The following is a 24672-nucleotide window of genomic DNA, read 5'->3' on the forward strand; positions in this document are numbered from 1 at the left end:
TGTAGCTGCAGTATGGTATCTTCTGAAGTTAGTGGGATGAGTAAAGTGCCAAGAAGCATCAGAGCTACAGTAATGAGACAAAGAAGTCGGCTCATTGCAGTTTACATAAGTTTTGATGGCTAAACCATGTTTTTCATACACATCGGCTGCTGGTGTTCTGAAGTAAGTATTTTAAAAAAACCCCAGGTGCTAATTGCAGTTTCTCACCATTCAGAGCATCTCATTAGATTGTGTGAATAGAAAAACTATTTTAGAGTAATAGTTTGATGACTTGACTTAGACTGAGTTTTATTTCAGTCAATGCAGGTAGATATGACCAAGGCATTGGTAAAGAAAATCTCCAAAGTTTTACAAACATGTCACTTGGTGGTTCATGTTTTGTCAATATGTAGAGCCTCATTCAGTCTTGTTTCACTACACTTCAAAATACAGGTGTGACTGGAAAAGCTATTGACCCAATTGTATGGAATCCAGTAATTAAAACCAGGATAGTTCATAAATCAGATGAGTAAGTCAAAGGGTGTGCAGATGTAGTGCAGTGGATAACTACATGAGTGGGAGCTGGCTACGCCAAAGCTGCTCTGCTTAGTAATCAAAAGTTACTCTAAGCATGTTTGTTAATCTTGGAATGAGCCTTGGTTTTTTATATGCTTGACAAAGTGCAGATGTGATAGATGATGCAGTAATAAAGAGGAAACTAATAAAAAACCACTGGCATCTACAAACTCGTTACAGCGACATCCTGAAGGGGGCAAGGTACGGGTTTGGTTTTTTCTGAAAGTTACTGCTGCTTGCTATACTGTAAGCTAATTAAAACCAGTATTCTCAGTTATGAAATCCAAGAATAAACTATTAAAGATAAACATTTGATGATTCTTTTAACCTGCAACAATATTAAAGTATTTTAGATATAGAAAACTTTTGAAATTATTTGATGTTCTCACTGTTTACAGACCTCTGTTTTTACTTCTTCCAAGTAAGACTTGTTTTCTGCTAAATAAAACATGGAATTAAATAGCATATAATGCTTTGCCTCTTGGAGGGCCTAAATTTAGCTTTGTGCAGGTACAGTAGAAGTGAATCTTGTGGTTACATAGAGACAAGCCCACATTCTGTGGGAGAGGTTCTCATGACTCAGGAAAGCAGAACTACTGAATGAAAAGAGGCAGGTAAGCACACATTTACAAAAGAAACATGTCCATCCTTGGGGGTTTTTCAAGATTTGGTCACATAAGGCATAAGTCACCCTGATCTAGTCTTAGCTTTGAGTGGGGGACTGACCTATGGACCTCTTGGTTTGCTCCAAGGACCGCTCCTCAGATAGATGGCTCACCATCCCTCTGGAGACCAAAGGGAATGACTGACGTGAAGCTGCGCCAGGGAAGGTTTAGACTGCACATTAAGAAAAGGTTTTTCTCCCAGAAGGTGGTTGGGCACCAGAACAGGCTCCCCAGGGAAGTGGTCACAGCACCAAGCCTGACAAGAGTTCAAGAAGCGCTTAGAGAACGCTCTCAGGCACATGGTGTCATTCCTGGGGTGTCCTGCGCAGGGCCAGGAGCTCGACCCGATGATCCTCGTAGGTCCCTTCCAGCTCGGCGTATTCTGTGATTCTGTGTATTTCGAATGTAGCCACGGAACAGCAGACGAAGCCGACAGGGAAGGCTGAGCACCAGTCGCTACTTCACAAGTAGCCCCGCTGCCCGGAGGAGCGCCCGGGCGCGGCCGCCACAGACGGGACCGGCGGAGGCCTCAGCGCCGGCGGGACCCGCGCGGGGCGCTGCGTCACGCACGGCCCGCTGCTGCCCGGTGACGTCAGCGCGCCGCCTGGTGACGTAGCGACGGCGGCGGGGCGGGGGTGAGGCCTCGGCGCGGCGGGGCCGGTGAGTCCCGCGGGAGGGGCGCGGGAGGGCGCGGCGGCCGCGTCACCCCCGGGCCGAGGGGGTCCGGGGCCGAGAGGGCCGTGCGCTCCGGCCCCTCGGCGGGCAGAGGTGCTGCTGCTGCCGTCGCCGGCGGCTCCAGCCGGGCACGGACAGGGCCACCCGGGAGCGGGCCGGGAAACGCCGCCGGCCGGGGAAGGCGCGGGGCGCGTTTGGCGGCGAAGCGTTTTCAGCTGGAGCGCCGTCCCGAGGAGGCGAGGGAGGGGGCGGCCGGGCAGGCGGGGGTCGCCTTCCCTGGCGCCCCCGGAGCTGGGGGACGGCGGTGGCCCGGGCTCTCCGGGCGCGACCTTGGGCGCATCGCCGGCTCCGGCCGTCCTCTGCTCCGCGCCTGCCTCTCCCGCCGCCCCCTGGTCCTACTCCCCCGGCTGGCTTTCCAAGGCCCTGTTGTGGCTGCCTTATTTGAATTTTCTTGTGCTTTAACGATTAGTTTAGTATTTTGACGCTCTGATGGTACATAGTTTCCCGGGTCCTTCTGGTGTCGGAGTAGTTAACCAGTTAAGCACTGCTGTGATTCACTGAAATTACTTTTGATTTACAAGATGTATTATCAGACTTAAAAAAAAATAAGTTGATGCTAACTTGTTAGCAATCTGCTGTTAGTCTCACTTGCCTACCAATGCTCTTATCCTTTACTTATTAGTTTTTAAAGTGCAGCACACATGTAGATGTGTTTGGCATGTCTTATGTTACAAATCTGTAAATCGGATACTTGAAACTTACTGTTCTTTTTGAATGTTTACTCATATTTAACCAAAAACACCCAATAATTTTCATAAATGGCTTTTGAATATATTTTGATAATAGAGGCCAAATTGATAACATACATTACTGGTATGGACAAATATTTACACATTACGTTTTGTTCCTCAAAACCAGGAGAGTTTATTTGTCAAATGCTTGGTTTTGATTTGCAGGATTAAGGTGTGGTTACTTTCCAGTTAATGAGACAACCGAAAAATATTTTTTTCTGCCTTCTCCTCCCTTGTTCTCTTAAGCGTATACTCTAAAGAAGATTAGAGTGGCTCTTATGAGAGAATTCATAGATCAAGGTATCATCTGTTTAACAAATTAAATACAGTTTATTTTTCCTGCTGGCAGGTATGATGGGAAGGATAACAATAATTTATACTTGTTGAGAGAGACTTATTATGTTGGTTATGTATTTAAACAAATAAAGCCTTTATATTTCTGTATTTCCTCACCCTGCAATTTTGTTTTGTTTTCCTGTTTATAAAATTAAAGGCTTACGCAAGAGAAAGATCTGCAACTGCCTTAAGTGCTGTAAAAAATACAACCACCAAAACCAAACAGAACCCCCAAAACCCTCAACGAGGCAAGAAGACTTGAAGAGATTTGGCTGTGTAGGGAATAAAGCGTGTGTGATACAGTTTGTATAGATCTGGTTTAATTAGAACACCTATGTGTTAAAGAGGTGTTTTCAGGGACATTGATGTTGTGTCAGGAAAGTCAGGATGAAATTTTTGTGACTAATTATGAACAAATGAATGGCAGTATGTTACCATCTTCTTTGACAATTAAAAATGTGAATGGTCAAAATTCAGTGATGATGACCCAAAAAAGTAATTCTGATGCTATATTCTACCGTTATTAGAAGTTTTCCCATAAAATTGAGGTGTTTTTAAAGAATTTATTTCCACAAAAATTTGATTTGAGAAGTATACATCTCGCTTGCTTTTGTCATAATGCTCAATGTTCCCAGAGTCTGATGGTATGTATTTCGTGCATTGTTTCAGGAAATGGTACAGTTCTTGCTGTGCAGCTGCATGTTGCTGAATAGCGTTTCTATGAGCCTGCTGTTCAATCTGTCTGTTGTTCAGAATGGCGAAGAACCCTAATTTTCAGGAAGCTGGTAATGTGCCTACAGGCTACGTTCACTGTAGATCCTCAGAGAATTTTACCGGTGAGTGGACCAATTTATTTTCTTGAGTTTTTTAACTTAGTGGTTTAATTGTATGCCATTTCAACCAGGTTAATTTATATGTGTGTTAATATATAATCTGCACTTAGTATATTGGGTTTTGTACCTAGCTAAATTTACTCCTGCTCTTCTATCACAGGAATATGTCTTGGAGCGGAACGTGAGATGTTAGCGCTACAGCACTTAAGAGATGGGAGTATGTTTGCCGATAAGCAGTGCATAACTTCCCATATGCTTTAAGTCAAAACACTTTTTTGTACGAAATTGTTCTTTAGAATGCTGTCATTGAGTGGTGTGGTTCGTTACCATTAATGCTACCATCTGCTTTTCTTTTAGTCCTTTCACAACAGAAGGTTTGGAGATGAGGCTTGAAAGTTCTGCGAATTACATTTTCTTGAGCTTTCATATTCTATATTTATAAAGTCAAATTTGTTGATGATGTTGCTATTATTAATGGCTACTAAGTATTAGAACATACTTTCATTTTTTTCCCTATTAAAATTTTCACTCATAGTCAATTTTGTTATTAATACTTAGAAGTGCAAAGGAGCTGCTGTAGCAAGGGTTCTGACAGAATCAGTGTTTACTCAAGTTGTACTCTGTGAATGTTGAAATATTTACTAAAAATGTGTATTTCCTGAGATATGAGTTTACTGTACCTGAATTTAAGAGAACAGTATATTTTTTTTATAAAAAGACATATGTGTATTCATTAAAAATACAAACCATATTTGAAAACAGTGGTATGTTTGTACAGTAGTCTTACTGTCACATCTATCATATTCTGCGAGTCTACAATAATAGAAATTGAAAAATAAAGCAATATTTTGCTGGAATATATTTACAGTATAGCAAATTATTTTACGAAGTAATGAATTACAAAAAATTGAAATACTGCTCAAATACCTCTGATCAACTGAGAACTAATTCCTATTTCTAGATAAAATAGTAGTGTAAGAGAATTACATTTAAGAAAATTCCCTTTGTGTGATTCTGACAAAAATACTCTCTTGCTAGGTACAAACTAGATGATGAAGGAATTAACTCTTTCAAGGGTGTGAAATTATTTGCTCAGTTATAATCCAGATATATTTAATAAAATTTTTTATTCCAGCAATAGTGTATTTACTTGCATATATTTCTAAAGTTTTGGTAGAGTTATCCGTTACGTAAACATTCTCAGTTTAATTTTAAATAACTTTTATTTTGACAAGTATCCATGATAAATTTATTCTATTTTTTTTCTATGCCTGCTATAAAAACAACACTTCCATGTCTCACTGAAACAGCACTGCTTTTCAGAGGGTTCTTTGGTGTTAGCCTAAATGAGGGAGGGAAGTGATGGAGTATCAGTCTTCGTTGCAGCTCTGGTTTGAGAGTTGTTTAGTAAGGATGTCATTGGTGTTCTACTGTTGTTGCTGCAGTTTCTAGATTGTGTTTCTCTGTGCCATAGCATGTTACAGATTACTGTAACAGAAATACAGCAAACTGAAAGCTGGGGGACTGTTGTTTTTCTAGCCGTGACACATTGTGTGATATCTCACAGTGCCTTATGTAATAAATAATAGGCCGCATTTTTCACATGCTCTCTGTTGAAGGTGGACACCAAGCAGGGCTTTCAGTGAGGTCTTAGAGTTGGTTTGTAGGCCTTCGGACTTAACAAATGCCTTTCCCAATGTTGCAGTTTTAAAGGTGCATCAGATCCACTGAGAAGACATTTGCTTGTTTATTTCTGTGGTATGAACAAGGCTGCGTGACTCCTGAAGTAGTTAATTAGCTCTGAATACCTCCTGGAAATAGGTTATGGCACTGGCAAGAGGCTTGTAAATGCGTGGTGTTTTATTCTGATGCTGGTTACGTGTTCTTTGGCTGCCAGGATGAGTAAACACCTGTATTCTCTCTGAAAGGGTGATGTTTGATGACAGAAGATGCTAGAGGGATCTTCAGGAAGGGTTTTACGCAAATTTCTAGCAGGATCTGTCTATTTTTTTTTATAATAAGTAATGCTTTTGAATTACAATGAGAAAAACACATGTTTAACTATACAGGGAAGTTGTGAGGTCATGGTGACTTGCCACAACTAAAGAGGTTATTATGTTTTACTTCCTCAAACAAGAAGTGTGCAGATCACCTCAAGGGTTGAGTAAATTCATACCAATAATTAATCCAGTCTGGGAAGATCTGAAGTCATGTATTATTTGGTTCTGTATTTTGAGGGCAGGACTGTCTCACTGGGCTGCTTTATATGAAAAATCCACAATACAGACAAAACTTGCATTGGAAATCTGTGATAGTAAACAAATGAGTTTGTTGAATGCTTCTTCAATATATTAATCTTACCCATGGAACACATCTAAGGCATGAAGATAGTTTCATAAAGGTGATAAGCTTCCAGCACTTTGGGTCCTTCATGCATTTGAAAGGCTCCTCAGCTAGAGGCTTATAGCCATGATTTGAGTCCTCTGTTCCCAGTGATCAGTATGTTCTTGTTTGAAACAGGCAGTTTAGAATAGTGCATGGTGCCAGCAATTTGGAAAACATTAAACATCAGAACAGATTTGTCTTACTGCTTACACAGGGCGATTTCTAAATCTCTACTTTCATTGCTTGCTGTCCTTCAGGGTCTTGATGTTCATAAGGACTGGCATCATTGGCTTACTAGAAAATGTCCCCACTTCAGATTACCCTCTTCTATACACTGATTCTTGTTTAGAGAGAAGTTTATGTGCCTGTGAGAGGGAAGTGTGCTTCTGATTTTATTTGTTTATTTAACTTGAAATAGAAAACAATTTCCCCTGAACTTTTCACCCGATTGGCACATGAAACATTCACAGGTACTCAGTAGCATAGTTAGTGTGCAGCAAGTGACATTCCCTTGTCTTCACCACTTTTACAGTCTCTCAGTTTTATTCAGACAGTACCTGTTCTTATTTTTTAGAGACACGAGTGGATTCAGGAAACAAAGAAGTAGAATGTAGAAAAAATGGAATTAAAAGTAGATTTTAAAACCAAAATGTGCCAATGCTTGTACATGCATGAAGTGTCATAAATCAGTTTCCCTACACAATCAAAGTTGAAACTAACAGAAGATAGTACAGAGTTCCTTGATAATGTGCATGTAATTTGCATTTGTTAGGTTGCCTATTAGCAAATGACGATCAACAGCAGTAAATATGGACGTGTATGGTCCAGAAGTCTTCGAGGAGTACTGAGACTTAAGATTTGCAGCTGAGTAACAAATACATCCTCTTGTTTCTTCCTCTGGTTATAAAAAGTTTTCTGGTTTGAGGGTGTTAAAATTTTACTGTTGTTTGTAAACTCTCAGACAATTGTGTTGTGATAAACATTATTCCTGGGATAAATAGATGCTGCTGGGCTGGTGTGAGTTAAGTTAATCTTGCTTGTTACAAAGTAAATGTTATTGGAAGTGAAGTGTATGTTGCATAAATTTGTCTTAGCTAATTATAAATTAAACAATGCAAATGGAAGGAATAATGTGTTATTATGAAAACCCATAAAAATTAATTTACTACCATGTCAGAATGGAAGGATGACTGTGCAGTATTGGATGTTCCCAGGGTTAGGCCACCTCCAGTATCTTGACCAGTGTTGCTGGTTCTGTGCTGTAATGGCTACATGGACACACAGCTTCTAATGGCAGAGACAGCCTGTGGAAAGCTGGAGTTTTCTTCCCATTTGTGATGTGATCCATGTTAATTCAATATACTCTATTTTTCTCAAATTTTATTTTTATTTCTATCACTTTTTTTAGTTTCATTTAAAGTTCTTTGAGACCTTGTTTCTACAGTATTTGGATTTTGGGTTAAGCATTTCCACATGTTAAAGTGCATACTTAACCCCGTGTGCATGTGTTTTCTTTGTTGGGGTAGAAATGACTGAAAATAGATGCATATTTTCTCATAATATTTTTAAATGGAGCATAAAAATGCAGTGGTGTCATGAATATTTCACTTGAAAGATGAATGTGTTAGCTGTGTGCAAGGTATGGCCTCATCATTTTCCTGCTTCTTGTGCTACACTGTCTTTCTTCAGCGCTAGGTATGTGCCCATTTCAAAAAGTGGATAGTTACTGGAGAACAGAGGATTTCTCTGAAAATATGGATGGTTATTATCTGAAATAGCCAGCCTCTTTTTAGATAAAAATAAGCCAAAGTGTAACAACTGAAAGCCTCTGTTGCTGAAATAAACCAAAACCAACAAACCTGTTGTGAATTAAGAAGAAACAATTCCATAGAAGATATGACTAATTCACTAATCTATATTGTACATTAGTAGAGTGTTTCCTAATTTTAATGACTGAGAGATATTAGGGGCTTTGTGTTCTTAAAAATGTGAGAGAACAAAGAGGCATCAAGAAAACTGAGTGGGAAGGGTAAGAAAATGGAGTTGTTCATTGTAAAGAACAGACTTTGTTATTTATTAAAAGTTATCCTGATTGTTTATTTTCTGCCAGTTCTGAAAAGTTGATTAGAATCCTGCAAAAATGCTAATGTTTTCACTTGTCACTGATTTTGGTACAGACTTGAGAATTAAGACTAGGCTTAATTGTTCACATTACTTGTTTATAATTTATGTGCATTTTAATTGAGATAAAGTTGCTTTCTAATTGTAGCATTATTTATAATATTTTAATTCTTAATTCCTTTTGTTGGAAGCTTTTTCTTTTAAGTAAATGAATTGACAGAACAACAAGGTGATGGAATTTTCTGAAATATTTTGTCAGCTAGAATTGTAGATGCAAGCTGCATTGAATCCTGTTGTAAATGAACTTTAATAGAAAACCTCTTGGGTTATTTTTTCTTGGTTTTTTTTCTTGTCATTTTCTATGGTTACTTAGACTTTTTTTTTGTAATTGCAGTTTCATGTTTGCCGGTTTTAATGTTTTTTTTTCTCTGTATAATACTGGTTGTTTTCTTTTTCCCTTTAGGCTACCAATATCACCATCCCTCCAAGATGAGTAACAGCCATCCACTTCGTCCTTACACAGCTGTGGGTGAGATTGACCACGTTCACATTCTGTCAGAGCACATTGGTGCTCTAATGAACGGGGAAGAATATAGTGACGTTACCTTTATTGTAGAAAAGAAACGTTTTCCAGCACACAGGGTGATCCTGGCTGCTAGATGCCATTATTTCAGGTAAAGTATAGCTTTTTGTCAGGCTTAAAGGAAATTTTTATGCAGATAAGATAAACATTGTTTCTCTATGAACTTTTCAGGGTGTAATCATCTGTCCTCTGAGTGTGACCTTTTCTGTGTGAATGGTTCCCAGCACATCAAATCATTGTGTCCAAATAGAAAAAGATAAATACCATGTCACAATGTTATTCTTTTGACCTTCATTAAATTGGATTTTGAAGGTAGTTTCACAAATTCAAGAGAAAGATAAGTTGAGAACAGACAAGTTCTACTGCAAAATTGTTTTGACTTCTGAGACTGTAAATGGTGTACTTCTATGGAATATACTCATTTAGAAAGTTTCATTTTGATGCATTGGAATTGAATATTTAAAGAGGTTTGGCTGATACAGATTAGAATATATATTTTAAAACTAGGTATAATGCTAATCCAGCTTTTTCTTTTTTTTTAAGAGATGGGCATTTTTAACTCTAAATGTATTAATAGAATTTTTGGTAATTTTCCAGTGAATTTTGTCAGAGGGATAAGCCAATAGCTAAACTAAAGTGTGATTGCAAATTTTGTTCAAACTGTCATTGATTTTTCTCAAGATTCAGAATTTTATTGGAGTTGCCATGTGCTGCATTTAGGAATAGGAGATCAAGAATCCTGATATTTGCTAAGCTGCACTGCAAACTATTTGTTTCACTTGCTTTTTGAAATTATTTTTTAAAATTTTCTTTCTCACTGATAGTACTATATTTAAAAAGCAAGGCACAAGGACCAGATCTCAGTTTCTGGTTGTTCAAAGTGGAGATGCAGGTATTGTTGTATAGGATAAAAGCATAATGCATTAGAAGATTATTCTTGTGCAACTGCTTTCAGAGCAGAGCTGCACTATAAATGCCAAGCATAAGGAGTTTTCTTTTGTACATTCTCAAACCATGTCCCCTTTGTATTCCACTTGCTGCAGATAGTTATTCCTTTCTTTTTCTACTTTTTGCATGGGTTTTGTCAGGATATAAAGTTCTCAAATTTTATCTTCCTTATAGAGCATTATTGTATGGAGGAATGAGAGAATCTCAGCCTGAAGCAGAAATTCCTCTTCAGGACACCACTGCAGAAGCATTTACCATGCTGTTGAAATATATCTACACTGGTCGTGCTACACTACGAGATGAGAAAGAGGAGGTTCTTCTAGACTTCTTAAGCCTAGCACATAAATATGGATTCCCAGAACTGGAGGATTCCACATCTGAATATCTTTGCACAATACTTAATATTCAGAATGTCTGTATGACATTTGATGTTGCCAGTCTTTATTCTCTTCCCAAATTAACTTTTATGTGCTGTATGTTCATGGATAGAAATGCCCAAGAGGTGCTCTCCAGCGAAGGCTTCCTATCACTTTCTAAGGTATATCTTTTGTTTGCACTTTTCCCCCCTCAGAAATGTTTCATTTTAATCGGTGTACAACTTCAGGATGTACGCATTTGGTGCGGGCACCAAATAAAAATTCATTTGTTAGTTAACAGTTGTTGTTTTATACTACTGAAACGGTGACAGTTGGGAACGTTCAAGCCAAGGTGAACTGAAAGTTCTGGTGATCTGTTCTGAATTTTTTAGGTATTTAATTTCGACTGGTCAGTATAGCTAAATATAGTAAATCTGATGGAGTATTCTAAAAGATGGGAGCAGGCATCTTAATTTGTCTAATCTTAGTTTGTCCCATTTCATCTGTTCTTGATGGAATACAATTTGGCTTGTGAAGGCCACACAGGGAATGTAAAGTAAAGATCTGAAGATGGCAGGAGATACTTCATTCCATTATTTTCTTGATATAGACTTCATCAGTGATGGGGGATTTTCTGCTGTGTAAACTAAAGCATTCTGGAGATTGCTGTGATTTATGTTGCTGATTGTCATCATGTTCTGAAGCTGCAGAATGTGGTGGTGTGGTAGGATGGTTTTGGTTTCCTGTGTGTTGGTTCTGTTTTCAGATGCATATTTGTGGTTGAGTCAGGCTGGTCCATGAAGTTTAAATATTCCACTTACTCTGGAGTGGTCTTTGAGCTGTTCATAATAGTGATGGAGTGTTTTCAAATGATGTTCACGTGAAGTAGCAGAGGACCTTAAATGATGGTTTAATTTTTTTTGTAAGTGTTTTTCAGTGGAAAAGCTGTGAAGGGCCTCTTTCTTGAATAAGTATGAGACACTTTGGCTCTGCTAACTTACTACTTGTGAAGGGAAAAATATTTTTTTCTTTACACTGTTGTCTGTCATGTGCAGTTTGTCATCTGAGCTCTGAGAGCATATTAATAATAAAATAATGAGGAAACATCATTTATCAGGAAGAGCATACTTTGATGTGTTTGGTGTAGCCAGTCCTGGTATATATGAGAGATTTATCCTTTTTCTAGGCAAACTCCTGATTATTCTGCTACCTAAGTGAAAATCCAAAAGCTGTTTGGTTATTCGTGTTCTCATTTTGCAGTCAGTGGGTTTTCTGCACGAATAAGAGCCAGTGGAGTTTTTACCTGCTGATTCTAAGTTGGTACCAAAAGACAAAGAAAGATTGTGGGGGGATGGAAATCCTAGGTAGTTAGAAATGGTTTAAAAAAGTGATTCCAAGTAACACTTCTTTCTCATCAGTGTTCTTATAACAGCCTAAGTTTAAAGGAATGTTTTGAACTATACTCCCAAATCTGTTACAATATTCCAAAATAAATTTGAAGTAGTAAGTGGTTTTATATTGATTTGAGTAGTTCTCTACATTTCAATTCTGACTTATTTCTTCTAGTGGTTTTGTAATATTACCTATTATTTTTGTGATGGACTCTTTAATTTACTTGCATAACTAAAACAAGATACAGTTCCAGGGAGTCAGTCCCGTGGAGATTATTTTTGTTAGCTAGTTAAAATACCCATTAATTTTTGCCTTATTTTAATTTCCCATGATTAAAAAGATAAAATTCAATTTAATTTCTGTTTATTGGTGTGCTTCATTTTGTTCTTGTTTCTTTTTTTCAGGCTGCTCTTTTAAGTATTGTAGTGAGGGACTCATTTGCAGCTCCTGAAAAGGATATTTTCCAAGCTTTGATGAACTGGTGTAAACATAACCCCAAGGAAAACCATGCTGAAATCATGCAGGCAGTACGTTTGCCACTGATGAGTCTAACTGAACTACTGAATGTTGTAAGACCTTCTGGATTGTTGTCACCTGATGCCATCCTAGATGCCATTAAGATTCGTTCAGAGAGTCGGGACATGGACCTCAACTATAGGGGCATGTTAAGTAAGCATCAAGTTTTTTGTTTGTTTCCTTCTCATTTAGTGACTGTAGTTGTCTGGAGGATATGGCTAGTGTGTGCTTTTGAGTTTTTATCTGTTATTGCACTTTTTAAAAATCCTACATTTGGAAATATCTTGTGTACTGTTCATGCCATTTCCATTTCTCAGATAATATTAGTCAACATATTTTTTTGCTTTTTATCTCAGATATTTCTCAATCATGAATGTTGTAATGAGAGTATTTTCCTAGAGGGAGGGCTATTTTAATAGAAAAACCTTTACAAAAACATTAAAATTTAAAAATGCATTGGCTGTGGGATATATGATATTTAAATGGTTTTATGCTGATGGTAACTTGTTTTCTACTTCATGAAGATGTTCATATTTTCTTCACTTCTTACATCTTTTCTGTTACTGTTTACATGCTTGCCCAAGTAGTATAAACAAGTCTTCCAAAACTGGTTTTAATGGAAGTCTAAAAAGTGAGAGAAGCTTTGTGCTTGACTTTGGTCTGTGCTCCTTGTTAATTCAAGAAGAGTAGCTAGCACTAGAGCTTTAGAAAGGTATTGTTACCTATCTAATGTGTGATTTATAGAGAGTATTTGACCTACAGTAAAGAATAAATTTAAATGTTCTCTTAGAACCTACACTGTATTCTCAGTCATACATGATGAGCTCTGAAAATGTTAACTGCATATCCCCTTTGTTCTCCTGTAGAAGTTACAGATATTAATATTTAAACATATGAGTTTAATATTAGGTTACTATAAAAGGCTTGTCATGCAAGATATTCTGTTGACACTGCAGTAAATAAATTTGAATAAGTCAGGTGGTGTTTTCTGACTTCTTTTTCTGAATATTTATCTCTCCACAAAAGCATACTCCTAATCACAGCTTTATGGAGAGTGGAATTTCTTTGTTTTTTAAGTATTTGTTTGGGCTCTTGGAACTTTTTCTGTTTGTGTAAATGCTGACAACTACTTACAGTTTCATAATTTTGCATTTGATGTAGTAGTACTACAATACAGTTAAAATTTCACCACTTCAAATTCTGTTCTTTAGATGTCAAACCTAAAACCCTGAAAAAATTCATACTTCTGTTGCCAATCTACCTGAAGAATTCAGGGGCAGCTTTTTATCATTTAGCTTTCAGATCATGTTTTTTGGGTCTCTCCTCAAAGAAGGTTTTAAAAATGTCTTACGAAGAGGGTGGTTCATCAGTGTATTGTTTTGTAGCTGAAGTTAGGGGTCATTATCTCCAGTTATCTTGATGGAAGATGTTCCTGGGATGCAAGAAGTTTATTCCTATGAAATGATGGCATAAAAAACTTGCTTTACCATGTTGTTTCAAAGCCTAAGTAGCCAAAACTTTCCTGTTTCACTCGAGTTCCTTTATCTTTGCGGAGTACTGGAAGGTTGTATAGCTATCAAAAGAGCATATATGGCTATACTAACCTATATACCACCCTGCAAATTCATGATGCATCTTGAATATTTGATCCACATCCTGTACATTTTATGTGATTTTTAGTTTCCTTCCACTTACAAAAAACAAGACAAAACAAACACCCAAAACCAAAGTGAACCAACAGCTGAAATTAGAAAAAGAAGACAGAAAGAAAGGGCAGAAAAACTATTAGAGGTATGGTGAGAAGCTGATCACAAGGAGAAACGAAACAGACCAAAACTTTAAAGCAAGAGGGAAAGTATTGATTGAGTGAGGAAGGAGCAACAGAATTCTGTAAAATCACGAAGGGGAGTGAGAATGTATCTATTACAAGCTAGTAAATTATACACAACTTTATTACCATAAAAGACTTAGGGAATATCAATGAAATTCAAGAAGCTAAATTTCTAAAATGCTTTTTTTTTTTTTTTTTCACTTGAGGATGGGTTTTTGGCCAAAAAAGGATACTAGTGGTTAATCTGGTCTGACCTAATAGAGTTGATGTTCAGAATACCTTATTGGCAGTATGAGAGTGTAAAAGTTAAGCAATTATTTCCTTTTCTTCTTAGTACCAGGGGAAAATATTGCAACAATGAAGTACGGAGCACAGGTTGTAAAAGGGGAGCTGAAATCTGCTTTATTAGATGGAGATACTCAGAACTATGACTTGGATCATGGCTTCTCTCGACACCCGATCAGTGACGACTGCCGTTCTGGAATTGAAATTAAACTAGGCCAGCCGTCAATAATCAACTACATACGAATACTCCTGTGGGACAGAGACAGTCGGTAGGTGCCAAGTTGACACACAAAGGGAAGGCAACGCATTTTGTACTAATGGAAGTTTACCAAATGTAAATTCTTTTAGTTGTTTTCTATTTGCCATTTATCAGCTGCTATTATTTCAGTTTGAAAAGCAATATTCTAGTTCCTTGGAAGAACTGTATTTTTTACATATTTACGTTGCAAACATTGGATGAATTTTTTTTTTCGGATTTTTTCAATATGTCGAACTTAAGAAATTACACACTTTGACAATAAGATTGTACTAGATCTTTGAGGTCTTTTCCAACCTACATGATTCTGTGATTCTGTAGTTCAGAGTTAGTAAAATTTATTTAGAATGTGAATTACCAACAAACTACAGTAGTTATTAGAACATTTCATGGTTTTTAGCTATTTGTTTCAAGTAAATTCTCCTAATTCAGTTAAACTGAAATTTATGTTTCTTCTCTGTTTCTTTTACAAAGATGAAAAAATAAAATTTTGAAGGTACAAGGAACTGCTTCATATAAATATTATAATACTTGTCCCGGAAGATCAGCCAAATTTATGAACCAATTACCAACCAACTTTATAAAATTTGAAACAGTGTTAGAAATATTCTAATTATGAGGAGTTCTCTAGCAATTTTTGGAGAGCTTGTATGACTGGTAAAATGCCCCTCATCTGCAAGGCATTAATTAGCAGCTGCTGAAACTCAGACAAAAAATATTCTCTATGGGACAACTTAGTACAGAATTAACAGCTATCTAACATTTTAAGGGTTTTTAAACAGTACAACTTCAGACACCTACTCTTCTCAGTCCTCAGAAAAATTGGAAATATGAACAAAGGCATAAGTGTTTAACAAGATATATTTCTGTAGAACTCTGGAAGAGCAATTCCTCTTTAGAAATCAGCATGGAAGGATGTTAAGTGCTGATGTGGTGCTGTTGAAATGCCTGTGAATGTTGCAGACTAGTACATTAGGAGAAAGAAAATATGCTGAAACATTTATTTCATCATTTGTTGCTCCCCAAGTCAAGTTTCTACTTCATTATAAGTGTCACTGTTGTAGGTATAATAGGGAATTAGCTATGGCTTTTAAATTCTAGTTTGTGTTTGTTTTCTCTTAACAGCAAGCTTTAAGCTAAATGTAATTGATAAGCAAGAGGAAGACATAGATTTTGTTGGTGACTTTTTTTATTTTTCATGAAGTAATTTTGGAGTGTGTAAGGAAGTAGTGGCAGGGTTAATGATGTATTATAAAGAAGTGAAAGGGTCAAAAGTGAAGAACAGCATCAGTGAGAATGACCTTAAAGTAAATTTGCTTTTTTTTCAAGTGAAGGGTTTGAATTTGCATTTTTACTCCGCTAATTGTTTTGGGTTTTTTCTTTATTGATTTGGCAATAGAAATAGTACTGTATCTCTGGTGGTTTAGTTTTATTCTATGCAGAGAGAATACAAATTATTATTTTTGTGATTGAGTTAAAAGTCTACATTACATTTTTTGAGGGACGACAGTATCTTATAGTGACTGCAGATTGTGAGTGTAAGGATGTTTCAAATCATTTTAAAAATGTTTGAACTGCATGAGAGTTATTTTCAAAGCTAGTTTGAAAATAGGCATCTGGGTAGGAATAAACAGCCTTCTCTTCAGCACAACTGAAAATCCAGAAGCCAGTGTAAAATTTAATACCTAAAATGTGTCAACTTATGTTCTAACCAGTGTTTTCTAACAATTCATAGGTCTTATTCCTACTACATTGAGGTGTCCATGGATGAATTAGACTGGATTCGGGTTATCGATCACTCCAAGTACCTCTGTCGGTCCTGGCAGAACCTGTATTTTCCTGCCCGTGTCTGCAGGTCAGTTCATCAATTTTAACATTGCACGGCTAACATTAAAGAATGTGGGCACCAGAATAAGTTGCTGGATTTTGCTACTGCATTATGTATTTCTAAAAGTGCATTATATACACAACTTTCATCAGCTATCCTAAAATTTTCTATCTTGGTGGATGATTTTTTAATGTAAATATAGTTGATAAAATGTACTTTTTTTACCCTACCTCTTTCATATCTACTTTTTTTTTTTGACTCATATTCATGCTTTTTTGCAGCTGATATGATTTTTTTTTTCCACTCAGTAGTAAACATTATTCCTTGACAACCTAAATTTATATAATGCATTTACGTACTTACTATAGAATGTGGAAATGTATCTTTATATATTTTATATATTTTTTGCTGATGCACTGAGAGACTGTTTTAAAGTTGTCAAAGAGTGAAAGGAGGTTTGAGCAATGCCTTGTGTAACCCAAAATATCTAGATGGGTTTAAGCATTATTAAGGTGATGATTTTTTTTTTTACTGTAGGTGCTGGGAATTCTGGGAAAAGCTTATAATCAGATTGAAACTGTTTTATCCAAAAATTGAATTGAGGGAGAGGCCACAATCTGTAGATATCCAAGATACTGTTGTCGTTAGGTTTTGGGTTATAGACCCAAGGAGGAAATTACCTGTACTGTAATTGTTTTGGAGATGCAAAGTTTTTATTCGGCGCAACTCTTGGAATCCCTAGGGAGGGAAGTGCTTTCTTTTTCCCAAAGAATGTCGTCTCTCTGACCCTTACTACTCTGCAGCATTGGATTACTGGCAAGCAGTTGTAGTCTATGGGGAAGGGGTCTGATGGGTCACTTGCGTGTCTCTCCTCCTCAGATAAATCTTTCTCAACCTTGCTGTCCTTTACTAAAAGTTCATACTGAATGTAACTGACTTGTAATTTATTTTTCCCTATATAAACAAATACATTCTCACCTTTTCCCTGTAACTTTTTTAATTCCGGTGTTACCGTTTTCTCTTTCTGAAATGGTCGGTGCAGTCCCTTAGTTTGTGTGTGTATTGCTAAATTTTTGCTTAAAGGTGTCTGTGATAAATCACCTAGCACTGAGAAAATGTCTCATGAGTTGGTAGGTGTTTTACATTTCCTGGGGGTATTTTTTTGTGTGTGACTTTAGCTTCATTCAAATTGGATGGATTGTTAGCATGCACAGGGTTTTTTCACTTCCATCATGTTACCGAAATAATGTCTAGGGACTTCTCTGTTGTGGTGGGACTTCCCTAAATCATTTTTTCAAAAGAGCTGCCATTCTTTGGCCTCATTCAAATCTTGTCCAAAAGTGACTATTCTATTTCAACAACAGTTGACCTGTTTGCCACCCCCCTCCCAGGTGTCTTCATCTGGGTTTGAGTGTGCGTGTGCTGTCTTTTGAGAGTGTCGTTGTTCTGTTTTGGTGAAGGCTCTTTGTAGCCTTGCCTGAAAGTGCATAGAGGGAATAGAGAAGGGGAAAACATTATTCCAAAGTTTTAGAAGATACCTTACTCATTTTTTGGCACAGTAGGATCTCTTGTACTTTCTAACTCTCCAGTGAATTCTTAATCCTCTGCGAATGACTTGCCCTCTTTTGAAGGAGCAGATTATCAGGAGGGAGTTCATTTCATGTGGTGCTTTCATATGCATGGGGATCTGCATGCACAGGCACATCTGGGATCCTCCCCCTTGCAGTTTTATTGTAGCACACATTGGAAGTGTACAGTTGTCCAGATAACTACAGCACAAATTTCCTTATCACATAATTCTCATGCCTCAGATTTTTTTGTCACCTAAAAACTACGTGTTCTCCAGTCTTGTGAGCACAGACTTAAAATATGACCTAATATGAGGTTGTGTGAGAATGTATTCTTTTAACATTTGATATTTTTGTGGTTAAGTTATGCATGCTTATCAAAGGGCAGATATGTTTTGGGTTTTTTATATGCCCTGTTTTATCAGCAGATAATAAGAAGAAACCCATTATTTTATTTGAAGACGTAAATGCCTGCCCCATTTTTAGAGAAAGACTGTAATGTAACTCAGCAAATCACTCCTATTTATTAGCACTTGGTTAATCCATATTTTTTTTAATCCAAAACTAGTTATATTTTCATGTTGCTCAATGCTGTTTCTGTTGTATACTCAAGATAGTGTGGCAAGTCCCAGTGCCAAAATTTTCTTGTTAGTGGACAAACAGTACAGAGGAGTGGATTGCAAGCATCATGTTTTGCTCTGTCTTCTTGCTATTAGTTTTTGCATTTATTCCCTTTTTGCCTTAGTAATGCAGATAATATTTTTGGAAGGAACCACTTAGGGAACCATGCTGCAATTTTTTTAAGGTGTTTTTTTTTAGCAGAAGATCATGGACTAAGTGTCTTACCAGTACAGGCTTGAGATAGGTGGTGTTTTGGTTTTATTCATTTAAAAAAAAAAAGATTCTTTTAGCCCAAAGTGCTTTATGACATCACCGTATAGGGTGACATTTTGAGGAGCAACAAAGAATTGGAGGCTAGAATTAACTGGCTGGGTGTTTTTATTTACACACCATTTTTCAAAGCGAGGGATAGAACATGCCAGATTCTGTACAGGTTGTTGAAGGACAGCCAGTCTGTGTCTGATACACCAGAGCAATTGTTCAAACAGATTATAAAGAGGATATGAGCCCTGTAACATTAGGCAAGGTTAGTTGCCTTTTTGAGTTATCTTCCACATAAATATTAGTTGTAAAAGGTGAGAGCTGTCAAGGGCTGAGCTGATATGTTCATCCGAGTTTCAAGAAGCTACTCAAACATTTCCATGGGTGTAAAAATTGATGTGGTGTGTCTTCTATTTGCATGTATGCCGGCTGGGGGTTTTGTTTCTCTTTGAAAACCTTTAACTTTTCTCTTAAGCAAATATATCTATGTAGAAATCTGGAAGTACCTCTTTCACACTAGATGGATGCAAAAAACTGCACCGTTCCAGCAGTTAGTTGTTAAATAAAACTGATAATTTATACCACAGTGAATTAAGACCAACTCAGCCTCCTTAAAGAGTCATTGTTGTGTATGTCATAGTCTCTGTCGTGACTTTGATTTTTTTTTTGATATATGGAGCACTGTGAAATATTCACAATAGTGTTAGAATTAGTGGCATTATTGTGCTTCCCATGAAAGATAATTTGTACTTGGCAAAGCATGTATCAAAACATCCAGACTAATTAGGCAGAGTCAAACCAGTAACATGATAAGATTATTTACATTCTTTCCTTCTTCCTGTTACTACTTGCATGCTCCAGCATATACATTCAGAGTAACTTTTGCCAGCCATAACCTTTGTTAGATTAATAGATGAAAAAAATGGAGAAGATTGTTTATGCTTTCTCACACCCATTAAGTGATCTATTTGTTATTTGTGAAATCTAAATCCTGATTTATATATACAAGCTAATTTGTACCAGGAAGATTATTTGTTTGGTGTCAAAGCTTAGTATTATAAGTGAGGGATGTTGCTGTACTTAGAGGGCTTTTAATAAAAAAAAAAAAAAAGGTGAGTATAATACATGGGGATTTTATTGACAAATTGTGTTTTAGACTTTTAATTTTTGCTTTAAATGCTGTCAGAATACATTATTCTACCACCTTTGAAAATTGAACAGTCCTATAGTATGCAGAAAAAGCAAATAAGAGAGTGAGATTATGGGGCAAATTTTTTTCCTTTTTTTTTTTTAAATATGGTACTGTATTTTTTTAGTATTTCTTTTGGTCATATTTTCATTGTTTGCACTTCTATAGCAATTTTCATGTAGAACTGAAAACTCTTTAGAGGGAAGATGGGACACAGAAAAAAGTCATGTAATCAGCTTTCTGTCAAAGTTAGGAACAGGTGTTGTGTTCATAGTTATTCCAGCTTCCTCTTGTAACAGTGAATGTTAATACTGGTAATGATCTTTGAATGGGTAGTGCTGTTTTCTGTTTTATCCTACTCGCTTTTTTCATCCTTTCATTTTTGATTTGCATTTTCATCTTTTTACTTTGTCCTAGACCATAAAATTTGAAAAACTGCATTAAAAGACTGAGAAGAAAATGAAAATTTTTTAAGTCTCAAAATAAGTAAAATATAGCCACAAGGTGTCACTACAATAAAAGTTTAAAAGACTTGACTTCTTAACTCCTTTGATGAAACTGTTATTCCTACTGTGTGCTTTGGTTGTGTATTAAAACTTCCCAGATTTATGGAATCATTCTGGTTTACTGTTTATGCTATAGAGGGGCAAGTACAGAGATAGTACATAAAATCAGAAGGAAACTTTCAATTCATTTCTCATGTTTCATCTGACATTGGATGATGCTGAGTTTCGATTAGGGGAGTATTTGGCTCACCAGACTAATTTAGAGTTTGAAATTAATGCCATGTTATCAGTAATATCAACTTTTGAAAAAGATAACGAAAAAGGGGGTAAAGGTCAGTTTTTATAGGCATTTACTACTATTTTAATATCTTATCTCTTTTTGAGATATTATAATGTAACTTATCAAAAGGAAATATTAATTATTGCTGCATAAATTTCTGTCACTAAAGCGTTTTTCTATTAAGAGAACTGACTGATCCTTATAGAATAGTGCTGTGAGTATGAGAAATTATTTAAGCATATTCTTTTTCCTGTTCTTTAATTTGCTTTGAACTCAAAAATGTTGAGGTTTCCTAATACTAGGATGCTGAATTAATAGTGATACAATATGTCTAAATGCCTTAAAGGACTTCATTGCTGTAGGAAGTGTGGCATTACAGTTATTTTTACTTTAGAAGGTGTACTCGTGTATTAAATGTATTTATTGGTGCAGAGAGAATTACTTGCCTTTCCTTTTGTTAAGCACTGATGATACTGGGTGGGTTTCTTGTTTGGCGCTTCAGCAGTTTTTGCTACTAATGATTACACCATTTGTAATCCTCTGCCTGAGTGAAGGCAAATTAAATTGTAGACTCTGTCTCCTGAACATTGAAGAAATGCAAAAAGAGTAAATGTTTCATTACTAATGCAGTTCTAGACTAAGAAATACCAGTAGTTGTGCACAATTATTTTGCACATAATGATATGCAAAGAGATTTGATTCTCAAGTATAGTCTAGACAAGGCATTTTTCTTTAATTCTGTTCTTAATCAGGTAGCCTCAGATAACTGTGCTTTCTACTGGTGGTGGTGCAGTAATTTTATTTTTCTTTCCACCTGGAAAAGTCATTGAAATTAGCTACTGATTAAGCAGCAATGTCTCATTTTCAGCTTTACCTGTAGGTCTCTGACATTCTTATCTGTGGTAGATACCCATTTTGTGGTTTTCCTGTGCTTGGTGGAATCTCAGTGGACAATAACTCGCCAAAAGGCATTCCAAATACATTCGATTTCACATGTTGAAACAAGTGAGGAATCAACTCTTGAGGAAAAAGCAGTTGAAACGTTGTTCCAGGTACTGGAAATAAACTGAGGGGAAAGCAGTGTCTGCAGACCCAATTTAGCGCGGGGTGTTTTTTATACATATCCTCTCCCCTTCCTCAGTAGGGAATGCTGGTGTTCAGAAGAAGCATGCAGACATCCAAAGGAAGCTTTTGGACATTGTTTTAACTTAAAATGAAACCTTGCTATATGACCTAACTGGAAAGCATAGGCTAAGGAGATGGGCAAGGCCTTCAGTCAGGCTGAAAAGCGTTGGAAAATTTTTTCCTCAAAGTCTTTAGTATCTTTATAAAAAGACTTCCGGCAAATGGAATGATTAAACCTGGAGAACTGAATCCATCTTTACCTTAGTTACTGCATTTGAGAACTGCAAATGGTTGCACAGGCAACATGTTGCTAAGTTATTTTGTTTATACCATTCTTCACAAAGCATTGACTGTTATGTAAATATTTTATTTCCAACTGTGCAAATATGCTGATTTTTCTGAGTTTAGGCAGAAATCCCCAACCTTGCTACATAAGTCAAATTAACTTTTCTTTATTTCTGGATAACTGAAATTTTAAAATCTTTTCCTGATTCTAATAGTGTAAGTAATACAGTGATAATGTAATATCCAGAGATAAGTAAAAAGTATCTTGGTTTATATTACAGAAACATATTATTAAATGAAAGCAATTTAGAAATGTCACACCAGACCTTTGAGGCTTTTCACTGACACTATTTTCAAAACCATATTTTCAGTGCAGCCGTACAGTTTGCTTTTTAGTTTGCTTTTGGGGATGGAGAGAAGAGCTAATCACTCTAGTAGGATGTGATCATATTGAGGAGTCTTTATTGACATGTTTCCCATACCTTGTTTTTTCACTGTGTGGAATGCAAGGAAATGATTTCCTGTAGTGGGTAGGTAGGTGCTGCTTATCTTTCTATCTATCAGTGCTTAAACATCCCCCCCTTTCTTTTTTTTTTTTTTTTTTCAGTACCTGTTCAATCTGGCTTTTTTTTCTTAAGATAATATGGTAGCCTGAGATTTTTCAAATGATGTAGATCTCTACACAGGATCAAGAAAGCTATTACCTCATCTGGGATGGAGTGCTTATTGATTTAAAAGGTTTTTTATCTTCTCTTCAGGTTATGTATACTTTTGATCTTAAGTTTATACTTTTAATTTCAGCTCCAAATGTGCTCCTAGTGATACAGAAGCTCCTTTCTCTGTAGTAATAATCAATAACATTTTTCATCAACAGTTTTATCAAAGGAGCTTTTCTCTTCTCAAATTCCTTCTTCTGTCTGTCATAGCAGTTTCAATTACCCTAACATAAAGAGCCCAACCCAGCTTTGAGGAAAAGCAAAAAAACTGGTGTGTGTTTAAGCTGTCGATGACAACCTACCAGACAACTTATCCTCTTAAAATGAGTATTTGTCTGAAAAAGTGTGTGCAGAGGGTCAGTATGGCTTGTATAGAAATATCTGAGAAATGTGGAGAGCCTGCCAATGCAGTTTGTTTGATAGGAATTATAAAAAAGTGCCATATATTCTATTCTTTTTGCTTCATAGTTTAGAAGAAACAATTAACTTTTAAGAGACCTAGATTACAATATTTCTCATGTTTGACATAATAAGTAGGGTTTTTTTAGTATGGTTAGAAGTTTTGTAGTCTGGATTTTGACATATTTATTGTGAGTTTCTTAAACTCTTAAGTTGTCTATAGGTCTATTTTCAACCTGTTTCACCTCATAAATGAGATCTGACATAGATGAAAATTATAAATAGTTCAGCGATACATAAAGATACAGCTAAATGTTAAATTATCAAATTGTTTATAATAATTCTACAGCAAGTTGCATTTTAAAGTTAATTTTGTATAAGACAAATCTGTTTAAAAGGTGTCTTCAATACTCCTTTTCTTTAAATCCTCTTCTGTGATTTCTGTTACACTCCAAGAGCCAGAATTAACTGTGAAAACTTGCCATATATATTTACAAAGACAGTCTTTTACAAAAGAAAATCATGTTTTGCCAAATTGGTAAGAATTCTGGTTTATTTTAGTTTGTTGATCAGTGATGACCATCTGTTGCAGTTGTTTGTTGCCATTGTGTAAAGCATTTCTCTCTCTCTCACCGTTTCTCAGCAGATAGTGGTCGTGCTTTGTCAATGTGTATCTTAAACACTGTACCACACAATTACTCAGAGTGAATATTCAAATTGTATACGTGAAACCAAGTAACACACTTCTGTGGATTCACTTTTCAATTTTCTAAGTTTATAAAACCGTCTGTCAACCAACACTAGGCCAATCTCAGTTGTGGAATAATTTGCGTGATGTTAAAAATATCATAGTAAAGCAAATTTGTCGGTGGTTAAACTTGATTCTTTGTTCACAAAGATGAAGCTATCTTCTGTGTAGCACTTTTTAAAGCTATCAATCAGTGTATGAGTGGGGAAAGCCCTAAAGTAAACTACTTTTCAAAATCCTTTTTGTCCTCAAAAGAAGCTTGTGCAACTCACATTGAAGTTAAGCTTCTTGGGCTTGGCCTGTATTTGCTCTTTCTCATCTCAGTTTCAACTGGGAGGATGAGACTGATGGTTCCGTTTGATGAAGTTTTTAAGTAGTTTTCTATTTCACAAAAGGAATATTCAGTCTCCAAAATGGCAGAAGATAAGACGCCAACAGTTGAAAATTAAAAATCAAGCTGAAAATACCAATAAAAGATCAAATTATGTTCTATAGAGAATCCAGTTTATAGAAAAGAAGACATGAACACACACAAAATCTCTTCAACTGGCAGAAATGAGTGAGTGAAGGAAAGAAAGCAATGGAATAGAGATATCACACATAAAAAATACAACATGT

General features: G+C 36.3%; 1 protein-coding gene across 3 annotated transcripts in view; it reads left to right on the plus strand.

The window, feature by feature from the left end:
- The first annotated feature begins 1806 nt into the window (after positions 1–1806).
- The window catches only part of BTBD9 (BTB domain containing 9), a 152035-nt gene continuing 129169 nt past the window's right edge, over positions 1807–24672 (plus strand). For 2 of the 3 annotated variants that reach the window (XM_050316243.1, XM_050316242.1), the window contains exons 1-6: positions 3692–3858; positions 8825–9035; positions 10067–10430; positions 12045–12309; positions 14322–14541; positions 16264–16383. In XM_050316243.1, the coding sequence (XP_050172200.1) occupies positions 3777–3858; positions 8825–9035; positions 10067–10430; positions 12045–12309; positions 14322–14541; positions 16264–16383 (1262 nt within the window). In that variant the 5' untranslated portion in view covers positions 3692–3776. Of the gene's footprint in view, positions 1881–3691; positions 3859–8824; positions 9036–10066; positions 10431–12044; positions 12310–14321; positions 14542–16263; positions 16384–24672 lie in introns of those variants that run through there. The other variant, XM_050316241.1, reaches the window with a different exon arrangement.

This window comes from Myiozetetes cayanensis, unplaced genomic scaffold, assembly GCF_022539395.1.
Source record: "Myiozetetes cayanensis isolate MyiCay16 unplaced genomic scaffold, myiCay2020 scf2-11, whole genome shotgun sequence".
In the NCBI taxonomy this organism is placed as follows: domain Eukaryota; kingdom Metazoa; phylum Chordata; class Aves; order Passeriformes; family Tyrannidae; genus Myiozetetes; species Myiozetetes cayanensis.